This window comes from Oncorhynchus clarkii, chromosome 2, assembly GCF_045791955.1.
Source record: "Oncorhynchus clarkii lewisi isolate Uvic-CL-2024 chromosome 2, UVic_Ocla_1.0, whole genome shotgun sequence".
NCBI lineage: Eukaryota > Metazoa > Chordata > Actinopteri > Salmoniformes > Salmonidae > Oncorhynchus > Oncorhynchus clarkii.
This window is the reverse complement of record NC_092148.1, coordinates 28,132,726-28,149,227: the sequence shown is the minus strand read 5'-3', so window position 1 is coordinate 28,149,227 and position 16,502 is coordinate 28,132,726. Positions and strand designations below refer to the sequence as shown.

Sequence of the window (16,502 nt, the reverse complement as noted above, 5' to 3'; positions counted from 1 at the left end):
TCAATCGCCTACAAATTCTCAGAAGGCAGCCCGCCCTCCGGCCCCTTTTTCTCCGCCCCTACGCAAATCACGGGGATCTGGGCTTGTTCCCAAGAAAGCAGTATATTGTTTGAGTCAAACTCATCAAACTTGTTAAAGGAAAAAAAATGATTCTGCCAGTCCGTGGTGAATAATCGCAATCCTGATGTCCAGCAGTGATTTTCGGTCATAAGAGACAGTAGCAGCAACATTATGTACAAAATCATTAAAAAAATAAGTTACAAATAAACAAACAAAAAACACAATCGGTTTGGGGCACATAAAACGTATGCCTTCTTCTCCGGTGCCAACCCACTGTTCCCCGGTAGGCCATTATTGTAAATAAGAATTTGTTCTTAACTGACTTGCCTAGTTAAATAAAGGCTAAATAACAAAATGGTGGAGTAATAACATTGTTGATCTATCCTCAGTTTTCTCCTATCACATCCATTAAACTCTGTAACCGGTTTAAAGTCACCTTATGGTGAAATCCCTGATTGGTTTCCTTCCTCTCCGGCAACTGGGTCTATTGATACACCATCCAAAGTGTAAGTTAATAACTTCACCATGCTCAAAGGGATATTTAATGTCTGCTTTTTAAATTTTTACCCATCTACCAGTAGGCTTTTTTTGCGAGGCATTGGAAAACCTCTGTGGTCTTTGTGGTTGAATCTGTGTTTGAGATTCACTACTTAACTGAGGGACCTTACAGATAATTGTATATGTGGGGTACAGAGATGAGGTAGTCATTCAAAAATCATGTTCAACACTATTGTTGCATACAAGAGTGAGTCCATGCAACTTTACTACTGAACTTATTTAAGCTTGCCATAAAAAAAGGGTTGAATACTTATTGATTCAAAACATTTCAGCTTTTAATTTTCTCTTCATTTGTAAACATTTCTAAAAACATAATTCCACTTTGACATCATGGGGTATTGTGTGTCGACCAGTGACCAAAAATTGAAATGGTATCCATTTAAAATTCTGTCTGTAACTCAACAAAATTCAATATTAAAAAGGTACTCACACATCTGAGCTGTCTTTTTTGAGGGGGCATGGTAACCGAAGAAATAAGAAACCCACACACCACTCTTGATAGTATCACTGTTCTTTAGTAAGCTTTTATGTATTGGCCACACGGCCTTCGTCAGGCTGTAACACAACAAGATGTGGAAAAAGTAAAGGGGTGTGAATACTTTCTGTATGCTATGTGGCATTAGCTTTCGTATGTTAGCACTGTCACATGTCTGGTGTTCAACAAAATATTATTTATTTGATGTCAGTCATCTTGTTGTTTGTTTACTTTCTACTTGTCAGTTTTAAAGTTAATAAATTGCGGATATCACAACGGGAATGTCTTTCACTCTGTCTCCCGTTCTCTCTCACTTTCCCTCTCACTTCCTCTCTCTCCCTCGCTCCCTGTCCCTCGCTCCCTGTCTTTCTCTCCCTCGCTCCCTGTCCCTCGCTCCCTGTCCCTCGTTCCCTGTCCCTCGCTCCCTGTCTCTCTCTCCCTCGCTCCCTGTCTCTCTCTCCCTCGCTCTCTCTCCCTCGCTCTCTCTCCCTCGCACCCTGTCCCTCGCTCCCTGTCCCTCGCTCCCTGTCCCTCGCTCCCTGTCTCTCTCTCCCTCGCTCCCTGTCCATCGCTCCCTGTCCATCGCTCCCTGTCCATCGCTCCCTGTCCATCGCTCCCTGTCCCTCGCTCCCTGTCCCTCGCTCCCTGTCCCTCGCTCCCTGTCCCTCGCTCCCTGTCTCTCGCTCCCTGTCTCTCGCTCCCTGTCCCTCGCTCCCTGTCCCTCGCTCCCTGTCTCTCTCTCCCTCGCTCCCTGTCCATCGCTCCCTGTCCCTCGCTCCCTGTCCATCGCTCCCTGTCCATCGCTCCCTGTCCCTCGCTCCCTGTCCCTCGCTCCCTGTCCCTCGCTCCCTGTCTCTCGCTCCCTGTCTCTCGCTCCCTGTCTCTCGCTCCCTGTCTCTCGCTCCCTGTCTCTCGCTCCCTGTCTCTCTCTCCCTGTCTCTCGCTCCCTGTCTCTCTCTCTCCCTGTCTCGCTCTCCCTGTCTCTCTCTCATTCTCTCTTTCTCTCTCACATCCTCCCCCCACCCTCTCTCCGAGTAGAAGTTCACTAGGGAGGCCCCTAAAGGAGACTTGGATGTCCTGATTCAGCCCCTCCTGGAGCACTGCACCTCAGAGAAGATGAACACATGGCTCGGTATCCCTCTTCTATTCCCTACTCCTTCTCTCGCTCACTCCCTCATTCCCTCTTTTTTTCACTCTCTCACTCCCTCAATCCACAGTCCAAATTAAACACTCCTCGTATCTCAGCCCCCCACATTAGCTCTTCCTCTCTTGTTTTTGTCTGACCCCACTTTTCTTCCCCTCCTCTCACTCACTCAAGTCAGTCATTCCCCGCCTTTATCTTTCCCCTCATACGCTTTCATTTTATCTTCTCCTTTCATCTGTCTTTCTCTCACTATCACCATACTGCCTCTCTTCCTGACAGTGGCAGCTCTTCTGAATGCATTATACTATCAAATTCAAATAATATGGGTCACAAACTGTGCCATTGCCCCATAGCATTCCCTCTCTGTGCTATGCAAATGTATTGTCACCCCATTGAGCGACGTAATGAAAGAACAATGGACACTTGGACAGAAGAAATAAAGGGGGAATATGCATTTCCTTCAGTCAACTGCCTAACATCACTCTATCGTCTTCGCTTTCCATCTCGCTCTCTCATTCTCTATCTCTCTCTCTCTCTCTCTCTCTCTCTCTCTCTCTCTCTCTCTCTCTCTCTCTCTCTCTCTCTCTCTCTCTCTCTCTCTCTCTCTCTCTCTCTCTCTCCCTCCCTCTATCTCTCCACCAGGTGTAGTGTATGGCTACAAGGGACTACTGCTGTTGCTGGGGATATTTCTAGCCTACGAGACCAAGTCTGTTTCCACGGAGAAGATCAATGACCATCGAGCCGTGGGGATGGCTATTTACAACGTGGCTGTGAGTCTCAACCATCACAGGGGGAGTGCTCTGGTTTCCACTCTGCATTTTAGGCAGTCCATCGAGCGAATGATCTCCAAGCAACAATTAACTATTGGTAGAACGATAGCAGGGGCTAGACATTGTCTCTGTGTGGACATGAGATTCAATGATTCGTCAGTGCATAATGATGACATACTGCTAAGACTCATTATTTCTGGTGGTAAGCATGTGCTCATAAATGTATTTTTGGAAGACATATTTTTGGCATAAGGCAAAGCATTAGTGCTATACTTAAACAATAATTTGAATTTGATTTGAATCGGTGAAGGATCATCACCAATAGATAGCAGCGATAACATACCATTGCACCATCTAAGTGTTGCAAACAAGTAGCCATAGCCATTCGGTAATCCTCACACAGGTGTAATCCTACTCACACAGGGGTAATCCTACTCACACAGGTGTAATCCTACTCACACAGGTGTAATCCTACTCACACAGGTGTAATCCTACTCACACAGGTGTAATCCTACTCACACGGGTGTAATCCTACTCACACGGGTGTAATCCTACTCACACGGGGGTAATCCTACTCACACGGGGGTAATCCTACTCACACAGGTGTAATCCTACTCACAAAGGTGTAATCCTACTCACACAGGTGTAATCATACTCACACAGGTGTAATCCTACTCACACAGGTGTAATCCTACTCACACAGGTGTAATCCTACTCACACGGGTAATCCTATGCACACAGGGATAATCCTACTCACACAGGTGTAATTCTACTCACACAGGGGTAATCCTACTCACACAGGGGTAATCCTACTCACACAGGGGTAATCCTACTCACACAGGTGTAATACTACTCACACAGGTGTAATCCTACTCACACAGGCGAGCAAATCCATTAAATGTCTGGTAATGTAGACTATTGCTGGAAAAAAACAAACACTGCTCTTATACGGGCAAACATTTTTATAACTTTAGCTTTAGGCTGGGTTTCTATTTCTGCTCAACAATGTGCAAACATTTTAGTACTCTCTGAACAATGATTTACCTAATTGCCAGAATTTGCCCAGATTCCCATCTCAAAACAGCTTAATGAGGAACCAAAACACTTACGACTGCAAACCACCCACAGTTTTACATTTTTTGACTGCGCATTTGCTGTGGGGCGGTTGTGCAATTATGAAGTACATACAGTCGGTTTTTTTTGCAAAGCAAAGGAAAGAACATTTAATCGATCAATCATTCATAAAGCTTGATGAAATTGTTAAACACAGCTGCAGTTCCGGACAAAGGGAAGGCATAGATGTTGATTTCACCATTTTATTTAATTGTGTGTATTTCGTGGTGTAATACACACAGATTAATTATACATTTCCCTACATAAATGGTGCCCTGTATGAGATCGACTCCTTTAAAATAAATCTGCAAAGGCCTCCTTGTTGGGAAGCAGAGAGCTTTTGTAAGGCTTGATATTGTGATGATGTGCCAGTATGGTACTGCTAACCTGCTACTTCATCTATGACTTTTTAATGATGTTTTCATATTGGGAACCTCGTTGGAATGATAAGCAGTTGCCGAGCGCTTTTTGAGATCTTATTTTCCTCTTTCACCTCTCCCTTGATATTTACCTCTTTGTTTCTCTCCCTCTCTCATCCCCCCTCGTCTCTGCAGGTGTTGTGCATGATCACGGCTCCCGTCACTATGATCCTCACGTCACAGCAGGACGCTTCCTTTGCCTTTGCCGCGTTGGCCATAGTGTTCTCTGTCTACATCACGCTGGTGGTGCTCTTTGTGCCCAAGGTACACTATACTGTGTAGAATAGGTCTGCGTCCCAAAAGGCACCCTATTCCCTTTATAGTGTGTTATTTTTGACCAGGGCTCTGGTCAAAAGTAGTGCACTATATAAGGAATAGGATGCCTAGGACTCTGAGTCATTTAGCAGCAGTATTTAATGTACACTTGCATCAGCACTCGAAAACAAAGTCTCAATACTTTCCTCAATGTTAACATTTCCAAATTCACATATAGTAAGTATATGGTTCTTCTCTGTCTCTCTGGCTGTGCAGAATAATGTTATACTCTATTCTATTCTAGATGCGCAGGCTGATTACGCGTGGTGAGTGGCAGTCGGAGCAGCAGGACACGCTGAAGACCGGCTCGTCCACCAACAACAACGACGAGGAGAAGTCTCGCCAGCTGGAGAGAGAGAACCGTGAGCTGCAGAAGATCATACAGGAGGTACAGTACACGTGCTTTGATACACCTTAGCTGTCAACATAGAATCACAATACATCTAGATTGAAATATGTCTAATACATTTAAAGTACATCTGAATTATTGGAACTAGTAATCAATCATTCAACCAATCTTTATCATACAGGTGGTACTACAATACACACTCACTTTGATACCTTAGATATCAAAATACAATGCATCTATTAAAATACATCTAATATGTCTGAATTATTTGACCAACCAATCAATCTTTCCAATCATTAATTTTGTTATATTTTACTAAGAGATACATTTGGTTTGATTAAAACATGATTGCTACATAAGGAATACATGTCTAATTCATGCTCAGTGAATGATTTATAAATGATTCAGCTTTACCCATGAGTGTCCAGTATTAATAAGACCTCTCCCTCTTCCGTGCTCTCAGAAAGAGCAGAGGGTATCGGAGCTCCGCAACCAGCTGGTTGAGAGACAGGCCCTGCGCAACCGACGACGGCCCTCATCCGGCACCAATCAGAACCACAGCAACCCGTCCCCGCCCTCTTCCCAGCCAGACCCCAAGTCTCTCCTGCCCCCACCCGGTTACCCCAACCCCGCGTCGGACAATCACTCCTCCTTACCCCCCTCCTTCTCCAACTCCTCCAACCTGTACCAGGCGGACAGCAAGATAAGTCGCAACCACTGTCACAACAGCCAGATCCCCCTGCTCTACAAGTGAAGGGGGTGGGGGGGAGGGCTGGAAGAGCGCAGAGCACATGGAGGAACGAACACACATGGAGGCACTGTGACTTTCACTTGTTATGGAAAAAGAGCACAAGCTACTGACATTGACAGAGTGAGTGGAGGCACACGACGGCAGAGGACTTTTCCATTCACTACAGGCTGCTGTGAGGCGAGTCACCCGGGGTAACACCAGTCTTTCTCACAGTCAATCTCACTGTGGGGACCTGAAGCACTTATGACTAGTAATATGAGTTATTGAATAAGAGACGAGCACATCCCAGAGTAACCCTCAGTCTACTTGTGGAGACAAGAAAATGGACAGATCTCCCCTTTTCACTCCTCCTCTTTCCTCCTTCCCTTTGTTTGTTTTCTCGTTCTGTTGTGCAGATGTATCTAGGATCTCCGGGAGGACTTTGTGTACTGTGTGTGTTTGCTCCTTTTTGACTCCCGTCTCTATTTGTCTCTTTTTGACTCCCATCTCTGCCTATTTGTCTTCTGTTTGTTGAAATAGCGAAGCACCTGGTAATTGATTAATATTGTTATTGCATAATGTATGATATGTTATGTCATGGATTCAGTGTTGTGCCCTATATCTATTTAGTTCAATAGTTTTTTTTTTTTTGGGGGGGGGGGGGGGGGGGGGGGGGCTAAAGGGGTGGAAACTGTTCAAATGCAATTACAGTGGAAAAAACAGCACAGTTTCCCTGTGGATTCAATATCAAGACGCCATCTAAACTCAGTGTAAAGTCATCCTAACTGACAGTGAATTGCCAACATTATAGCCATATGCAGTAGAGGGTTTTGGAATGTGCACCCACATTTTGGGACAATAGCAAGAGATTTGTGGATGTTTTGCTGTATACATATTCAAGTACAGCTTTGTATCTTCAATCACGTTTGCTGTTATATGCTCTTGAATAGATGAAACCCATTTGATAAGAAACGAGTGTAATGTGATATGTAACCTAATACATTTTCTATGGATCATCTTTTTGAACGTTTTCAATTGGACTTGAATGGATATGTTCCGGCGATTTGAACTTTCTTGGACACATCAGAGATATTCAAAGGTAGCTCAACCTCCTAAAGATTTTAAACGGCATATGTATTATGCATCAGTCTTCCAAGCCTTTTTGATTTTCTTTGTCTTTAGGGAAAAACAGATTTTAGTGACAATCTGTATATAAATGTAAATGTGAGGGTACATGCCTGTCACCCGTTGGTCTTATATTTGACGTTTCTTTCCGAATTGTCCCTCCAATTTTAGCTTTGTACAACCACATTTGTGAATGTGATGACGAAGAGTATATGTAAAGGATTCTGACATGCGTCTACGACAGTTAATATATATATGTACAATCTCATTCGTTAGCAATTCGTCCAAATGTATGAAGCAATGATATAACGCAGCTTTATTGGCAAGTTACAATACTTTTACAAATAGCATTATCTCATGTTGCACTATAGTTCAAGACGTAACAAGGTTTCAGGTCAGGATTTTGTTGCCGTTCTAATGACATACTGTAGCTCAGGGTATAGGAAAGTGAGATATACAACCTCTCCATAGGAAGTTATTGGATGAAATAGTCCCTATTTATTAACTGTACATGGACGACATTGGGTAATATTGTAATATATGTATGCGAAGATTATTTAGAGAAATATACTCTTGCACATGTATGAATATACACTGAGTGTACAAAACATTAGGAACACCTTCCTACTATTGAGGTTGCAGCCCCTTTTGCCCTCAGGATGGCCTCAAGTCGTCGGGGCACGGTCTCAAGCTGGTGTGCCTGGCACCTGCTACCATACCCTGTTCAAAGGCACTTTGTCTTGCCCATTCACCCACACAATCCATGTTTCAATGGTCTCCAGGCTTAAAAAATCCTTCTCCTCCCCTTCATCTACACTGATTGAAGTGGATTTAACAAATGACATCATCAAGGGATCATAGCTTTCACCTGGATTCACTTGTTCAGTCTATGTCATGGAAAAAGCAGGTGTTCTTAATGTTTTGTACACTCAGTCTATACAACTGGATTTTAAGATATTTGTATACACTATATTTACAATTTTAAATGTTGATATATTTCAGATTATATGTATTCAAATATATGGATAATCATAGTAAAATAAACCCATTGTTTTTCACTGAATTTGTGTATCATGTTGTGTTCAATCGGACTAATAATGAACATAATTTCATGTAAACATCCTCATATACCCTGAAATACGACAGAACACTTCATTATACTTTGAATGGGTATTTTATGACAGACAATATGTGGTATCATAACCATGTCCAAAGGGACACGCATGTCACACATACAGCTGTTTTAACCACTAGATGTCACCATCAGTTAATGACACCCAAGGGATTCTGTTATCACAGTTTCTCAATCGCTTTGGCTCATTTTTTGAAACGGTCTTAACATTCTCTAAACTGTAAGTGCAATTGTCACAACAGTTTTATGGAACATCACAACTCTTTTGCATGCCTGCAAAATGTAGTAACTCACCCAAAACATTTAATTAATGCTTCAAAATCTAGTTATTGTGTCAGTAAATTGGCCAATGCCACCAAAATGAAACTTTTTTTTTTGTTCATCGTGTGAGCCCTATTGGTCAAAATATTTAGATGTTTTTTCACCATGGCAGTCAACCCTGGAAGTGTTTGTTATATACAAATGGCAGTTTTGTTCTACTTTTTTTGTTGACACTGACTGCTTAGTGTACTATACAAGAATGTCCGTTTTGTCTAGCGGAATGCTATTGTGTATCACACTGAGCTTTTTAGAGACCGATTTCAACAGTAGGTCGAAGTTTACTGGGGAAAGTCAATACTGTAGTACACAGAAAAAGGATATGCACATTTGTATGTATACAGTACACTTATTTTTGTAGCAATGTGTTACATGTAAATAGAAATTCACATTTGCATGTCCATTTTGACATGTAAAGTCATATATAGTGAACAGAAAATTTGCCACAAAATGACATCCATGCAACAACAAAAAATGTAAAAACCCGCAACATTGTAAAAAAACAATAAATTGTACCTCCTCATAGTATGTACCACTACAAGTTCCCACCTTCTTAGTGGACAGCCTGCCGCTCTTGTTGGTCTGGCCAGAGAATCGTCAACATCACACCTGGGGGGGGGGGGGGGGGGATATAGTTATCTCCCTGCGTGGCTCAACCATCCCCTGCAATGTCCTCACAAGCAGCATTCATGGAATCTAACCTTGTCCTAGATAGTTATACACTTTCCACCTCCATACTGAACAAGACCTATCGGATTCAGGAATGGGGAGGAGGGACCATTCCCAAACACTGTTGGGTCGGTGGAAGCTGACATTATCCCACACAATTACAGAATTTGCCAAATACAGTAACTCTTTTGTGTTCTGGCATTAGGTCTCTGTAAAGTGTGTTTAGGAAGGCCAGGAGAAGTTGGGTGTTATAGAGCACAATGTGTGGAATGTGTGCTCATTCTCAGAAATGGCATCACACGTAATACTGCCCCCACGTTGGCCTGGTGTGCCAATTCTAGCTCGGTGCCCAATGAGATTGCGGCCACGTCTCCTGCCTTTAGCCAGATTGAACCCAACCTCGGCCACAAAAACAAGAATGTGGGTCATTTCATGTCCTTCCAGCTCCATTATTCTCTACATAGTAACACAAAAACAAAATATAAACTTATGCTATGTAAAACTATTCTGGAATCAGACAGTTTAGTAAAGTATAAATGTTTTCTGTTCTTATGAGTATCTACGACTTCAAGAAGTATATACAGGCATCATTAAAGTAAAGTACAGTAAACCTACCTGGTTTACCTGGACATACTTGTAATGAATACTCAGGGAGAAAAAGGTGTAGATGTTTATTAAGCCGTTGCAGAAGGCAGGAATCATGGTCACATGCAGGCAATGGTCAAACACGGGTAGGTAGTCAAAAAACAAACAATACCTCAACCATACAAACAGAAAGAACTGAACTGAATAGGGAGCTGATGAGACCAGGTGAGAAACGAACACAGGTGAAATCAATGAACAAAAATGAAAGACAGGGCTACGTTCCAGAACACAAAGAAACAGGGCTACGTTCCAGAACACAAAGAAACAGGGCTACGTTCCAGAACACAAAGAAAAAGAACACAAGGTTGACTAACAAAAGGAAAGCAGAACCTGACAATACTGGTACCGCAGCTCCTTCACTATTCCTCTCAAATGACAACTTGAAGAGTTGTTTCATAGTCATTTTTTTTTTCTCTCCAAAACTCTGTCTATAATGGAAATGCTGACAGAATTGATATTTGCAAAGATATTGTTGTCGTTTATGATTGCACTTTGGATCTCTCTTAGCCTGATGGAATTGTTGGCTATGACCATGTTGCACATTTCTTGTTCTTGCTGAATACTGCTGCTCTGCCACCAGCATGAGGCCATTGTGCAGTCTGAAATATGACATGTAGAATTCACAAATATATCATGTTACAGATAGTACATTGTATTCAAATTGTGCTGTATTACTGTATTACTGTGTATTCCTCATACTTATCTTACGGTACAGTGTGATTTTCAGTCTTGCATTTACCTTTACAACAGTTGCTGTATTGTTGTGAATTAAATGCTGTAACAAGAGTAAAGAAGGAGTACATATTTACCTGTTTTCCCTATGGAATGTTTGCCCAATGGATGACTCTGTGGACCTGTTTACATTAGGCTGTACTCTCCGTCCAGCCTCTTCCATTGTAAGACCGTGGTTTATGACATGGTCCACAATGTGGCTCTGATTTCATCAGGGACTTTTATTCTTTGCCTTCTACCTCTTCCTCTATTATGTCTTCCCCTAACACCACCACCACCACGCATTCTTACACATCTTCTTATTTCTCCTCCACGAGCATGTAGCTGCTGTTCAGGGTTGTGTTGTTTCTCCATGTTCAAAAATGGTAGTGATTGTGCTGTGGGCAAGCTCCATATATATGCTTCCAAACTTGATTGGTTGATTGGTAAGATTGTGATTCCTATTTCATTACTATGTCACCCACCTGGCAGGTAATTTGTCATGGCATAGATATTTATGGAATATACATGTATGTCTGACAGATTTTGGTAATTTAATGGATCATTTTACATGTGACGGCTCACATGATAAAAGAATGTTTCGAAGTTGTGAAGAGTATGACAATTTCACTGAGAATCAACTCATCCGGATTGATCAGCAAGCCATGTGCATGTAGTTATTGTGCAAATTGTAGACAATTGTACTTACTCTGTTGCACACGTGTGCCAAAACATGCAATTTGCTTAAATGAATAAGAAATTCAAATCTGGTGTAAACAAGAAACTAACTGTTCAGAGATTTGAACTTAATGTTTTGAAAAAAATAATTCTCGTTTTTGAGCCAAAGCGATTGAGAAAAATTGTAATCTAGAATTAAAAGTAATTTCAGTCCCATTACTAAGAGCCTCTGTGTCAATCATACAATATGCTTCCACTTCATAATTTATTGACCGATTAACCAATGGGTATTGGTGTCATTTCTTATCAAAAGGCAATATGAACTCAAAGATTGAGATCGCAATATGAGCTGAAAGTGAAAGGCAGACACACATGTTACACAACAGCCAGCTGCAAAGGGTCATGGGAAATGGCAATCTCATCTTGGGACAATAGTTGTATTATTTCATTTTTTAAAATCTTTATTTAACTAGGCAGTTAAGTTAAGAAAAAAATATTATTTACAATGAGGCCCTACCCCGGCCAAACCCGGACGACGCTGGGCCAATTGTGTGCTGCCCAATGGGACTCCCAATCCACATCTTTCTTTCTTTCTCTCTGAGGAGGAGGACCTGAGCCCTAGGACCATGCCTCAGGACTACCTGGCTTGATGACTCCTTGCTGTCCCCAGTCCACCTGGCCGTGCTGCTGCTCCAGTTTCAGCTGTTCTGCCTAAAGCTATGGAACCCTGATCTGTTCACCAGGCGTGCTACCTGTCCCAGACCTGCTGTTTTCAACTCTTTAGAGACAGCGGTTGAGAAACTTTGAATGATTGGCTATGAAAAGCCAACTGACTTTTACTCCTGAGGTGCTGACCTGTTGCACCCTCGACAACCACTGTGATTATTATTATTTGACCCTGCTGGTCATCTATGAACATTTGAACATCTTGGCCATGTTCTGTTATAATCTCCACCTGGCACAGCCAGAAGAGAACTGGCCACTCCTCGTTGCCTGGTTCCTCTCTAGGTTTCTTCCTAGGTTCTGGCCTTTCTAGGGAGTTTTTCCTAGCTACCGTGCTTCTACACCTGCATTGCTTGCTGTTTGGGGTTTTAGGCTGTGTTTCTGTACAGCACTTTGAGATATCAGCTGATGTAAGAAGGGCTTTATAAATCAATTTGATTTGATTTGATTTTGAATGTGATACAGACAGGATGTTTGTGGGACAAACACATTTTCTCATGCACATACAGTATTTCAGCTCAGATGTTTACAGCCCCATCCACCCACACACCTGACTGACTGAAAACCTATGATGCTTTCGAGGAGGAGGAAGAAAGTCAGTAGGGGAATCCCCAGGCATGGCATATGTGGGCCATCTCACCTGACACAGCAGGAGAAAAAAACACAAAAGGGAATTTCCCTTGTTTTGGTCTGAAGTTATTGGGGAGGCACTTTGTTTCACAGTTTCTGGTGCAAAGCTGCTCAAGAACAGATGTAGGGCTTTAATTCAATCTGCATTGCAGAAGTTCAGCGTTACAGAGTGATTGAAATTTAAAGGCAATGTTCCCCCTTTAGCGGAGACTGCATTTACTGTAAACGCTGCAGATGTCGGGTCAATCTGAAATGACCTTTACATGTCTATCGCAGAGTCTGTAACGCTTCAAATGTATAGAATGAATAGAGCCCTTAGTGTTCATTTACTGCTAAATTCAAAACCTATTTACCCTCAACCACATAAGACAGTTAGATATGTCCAGACCCCGCCCCCCCCCCCATGCCCCTCCAAACTGTACAATTAAATATAATCAAACTTTGAGAAGATTTGGAATTTATTAGTTGATTCAAGCACTCTGAATATGTGACAAATAAAATACAACACAATCACATTTAAATAAACATTAGTACATCAGTACATTAAATAAAATAACTTAATATTGTAGTACTGTATTCTGATAGGCCTAGTATAGGCTACTGCTAGACTTATGTGAATCAAGATAACTTATACTACAGTACTCCACAGTAGCCTATTGTATTTTCAAATAAATAGTAAATATCCTGTTTTTTAAGTTAATATAAATAACCCGAAGTCATAATATTATTTGGTGCAAAATCTACAATAGAGAGAATGGACAATCATGTGTGGACAAACAATAATCATTTCTCAAACTGTTGCAGTTTACAAAAATAACCATTAAGATTAGACCAATCTCCTTTGAGATGGCTCAGTTACCATAAAATTGCAACACTAAAATAAGAGTTTTAACATAAAACTGTTTTAACAAATATTCATCTCTGGCCTGCCTCTCTCTCATCACAGTGCAAACACACCAAAGAAGTTCTTGCCCTGCTCAGGCTCCACGTCGGTCAGTCGATTGGTCTCAGTCCACAGTTTGTCCCCTTCATTCAGCTGAAACACCGCACCAAGGTAAACTGCATTGTACCAGCCTTCGCCAATTTTGGACTCAGCATCACCGTAGTTTTGTTGACAAACTGACCTTACCCCGCTAAGAAGATTAGCATTAACCCCGATGGAGTCCGAATAGCGCCAAATAATGTGACTCAGAGGAGTGGTATGCTCGCCCGGGCCATTGCACTTGACCCTAAACGAAGCCTGGCTGTAAACGAAGAAGAGCCCAGTGTGTGGGATGAGGATTTGGTTCCCCTGTAGCTCGAACCCGCCCTGGGAAAAAGCCTGGCCGTCATCCTTTCTCCACTGCACGGTGTCAGCGGAAAGATTAGGATTGTATTCACCTGGCAGTAGAAGGAAGAAAGGTTCATTGTTACAACTTTGAGGCCCCAGGATCCAACTGGTAGCTATTTCTTCTTACAAAGCTCTTATCAATTTGCTCTGGTGGCAACAAGAGACAAGCTAATGATTAAGCAACTTCTTTGCTTCCTTGTGTTATGGTTTCGTTTTTGTCAATGGGAATGTTTGAAAATAAATCCCAGGGCTTCTCCAATAGAAACACTTACTAGCCCACTAGACACCGTTTTAAACATTAAACCTTATTTTTGAATGGGGATGTTTAAAAAGAATCCCCTAGCTTCTACAATGGAAAGACACTAAGACATGCTAGCCCACGAGACATTTGCTAACCTTCAACAGACACAGTCAAGGCTGGCTGCAAAAGGCTATAGGTCACTCACCCTCTAAATGGATGGCTGCTTTTGCATTGCCGGCAATCTGCTTCAATGTATGGTGGGTATCTGAGGGAGAGAAACATATTAGCCATAAATAACACAAGCAAAAGCCATGACGTCGCCTACAACCGTAACCTTTGATTAAAGCAATTATAGTGAGAAGCAATTCAATGAAAATGGGCATCTGTCAATCAAATAATCACCTTTTGCACCAATGAGTATCTCCAGTTGAGGCTCCATTTCGTCCTGCATCTGTGAAATCAACCAAGAGGATGTTAGTTGGTTGTACGGTCCTCTACTTCAGAAATGTGGTAAATATTGGCCCCATTAGAGTGCCTTACCGTTGACGGTCTTCCATGCTGACACCATGCAAAGAGTAGGGCTGCTGCTGCACATAGAACTGCTATTAAGAGGACCCCACACAGCCTCCATAGCCAACCTCTGGAGGCCTTTCCCTCAGCGACAGCTGTCACCGTTGTGTTGTACACAGGGCCCCTCTCCATGTCTTCAGGTGTCATCGCATACCCCTCCATACTGCTGTTGAACAAGGTTCAAACTCTTGACTCTTGGTGGCAGTGAAAAAGTCTAGCGACTGAATATTTGCCCGAATATCTTCTAAATATCTTTTTTTGTTTTGACAGAGTTGTAGCTTGATAGGTGTCCTGTGTTTTGCTCGTTTGTTAGAATGGACTTCTGCCAGAAGCCCTGTCGTTTTTATGCTCGGCCTGCTACTAGCACAAAATGGGAAACTCCAGTGATGTCACCCAGTGAGTGGAGACATAGCAGAGTAGCAGCAGCAAACTGGCTGTGGAAAGATGGTTATGGTTCAAAGGAAAATAAAATCCACAGACCAGCTCCACCAAACTGGGATTCCAATGGGTAGGTGTGGTTGCAGGATGGGGTTAAGGCAAAACAGGACGTGCAACTTGAACGTGAATTACTTGTGCAACGATGTAGTTTTTTCTATTTGGTAACCAGAATGTACGGCAACTTCTCAGCTATATACTGAAACTGCATTTACATAAAACAAGGAATTCTCAATAAGTCACCCGTATAATTATGTAATTACACAATGCGTTTGAATAAACTCCATGGTATCTTTGCTACTTAATGTAAAGTGTAGCAAAGCCACTTACAGTATCTTGACTTGAACTTTAGTTTGTGATTTCTATTCAGTCTCATTCACCAGCTGTTTGTAATACCAAATGTCTAGTAATTGTCATACATTTCAAATAGTAAACAATTATGATATTTATTGATTACATAGTACTTGTTGCACTGAAGTTATTAATAACTGGATGTAAATGAAATGCTTCTACAGCTACACAGTCACAATACATTTGAGGGTATACAAGGATAGGCTCAGGAGAAACAATAAATACTCACGCAAAACTTGTAAACATCCCTCTTTTTGTTTCGGAACTGGTTTCGTACATAACCCTTTCCAAACCCCTAAACAGGTTTTTGACTTCTCTTTATTGACCCAATCTGGCTTCCTTATTTCGCTGCCCTCCCTGACTGGTTGAGCGAGTTCGGAGCAGAACGCGGTTTATTTGTGGGATTTCCATCACCCATACACTACCTGATCTGAGTTTTGTTTGCATATTGTTTCATCTAATTTCTGTTTCTGTTAAATCAGTTATCAATTAGTGATGAAACAAGCAATATATACCTTCAAAACATGGTTAAAACGATAATTTTGATATCATATTTGGAACGTATTTGCATCCATAGCTCTGTCTAAGAATGTGAAAGTGGTTATACTTAAGTTTGAATTCTCTGTTGTTTCTTGCTTTATTCTTTATTCATGTTTTATTGTTGTTGTAAGGGGTATTGAGGCTTTTGTTAAATGCACTTTAAATAAACTGTGATTTGATGATTTACATTTCGCCAGTCCCAGTCCTTGGCTGTCTACCAAAACAAGTAGCTGGGGTGACCAGACCGAGCCGCAGACTGCAGCTTCAATGTAGTGTATCAGGGCAATGTATCACCGCTGATAAAGGTAGCTTGGAGTATTGTCCCGTAACACTGTTTCACATGCACTGTGCCACTGTTTCCTTACGTATTCTTATGTGCAAATTCAAGCAATATAGGTATGACCGTCAGGGAAGTATGGAGTATTTCACAATGTTTTATGTATAGTCATTCAGTCGTTATACTGATACATC

The 16,502-nt window shown here is 41.9% G+C and overlaps 2 protein-coding genes across 2 annotated transcripts in view; one reads left to right on the top strand and one right to left on the bottom strand.

Annotated features, from left to right (window-relative positions):
* The window catches only part of LOC139366006 (gamma-aminobutyric acid (GABA) B receptor, 1a), a 51,011-nt gene extending 42,890 nt beyond the window's left edge, over positions 1-8,121 (top strand). The window contains exons 20-24 of the mRNA XM_071103081.1: positions 2,132-2,225; positions 2,880-3,007; positions 4,675-4,803; positions 5,099-5,242; positions 5,667-8,121. Of these exons, the coding sequence (XP_070959182.1) occupies positions 2,132-2,225; positions 2,880-3,007; positions 4,675-4,803; positions 5,099-5,242; positions 5,667-5,957 (786 nt within the window). The 3' untranslated portion in view covers positions 5,958-8,121. The remainder of the gene's footprint in view (positions 1-2,131; positions 2,226-2,879; positions 3,008-4,674; positions 4,804-5,098; positions 5,243-5,666) is intronic.
* Positions 8,122-13,049: 4,928 nt separating this feature from the next.
* LOC139380699 (tumor necrosis factor-like) lies at positions 13,050-14,977 on the bottom strand. The gene is made up of 4 exons (XM_071123637.1): positions 14,676-14,977; positions 14,538-14,586; positions 14,341-14,400; positions 13,050-13,944 (listed from the first exon to the last, which is right to left on the bottom strand). Exons 1-4 carry the CDS (start codon positions 14,865-14,867, stop codon positions 13,505-13,507), a joined length of 741 nt encoding a protein of 246 aa, XP_070979738.1. The 5' UTR covers positions 14,868-14,977; the 3' UTR covers positions 13,050-13,504.
* Positions 14,978-16,502: the final 1,525 nt, after the last annotated feature.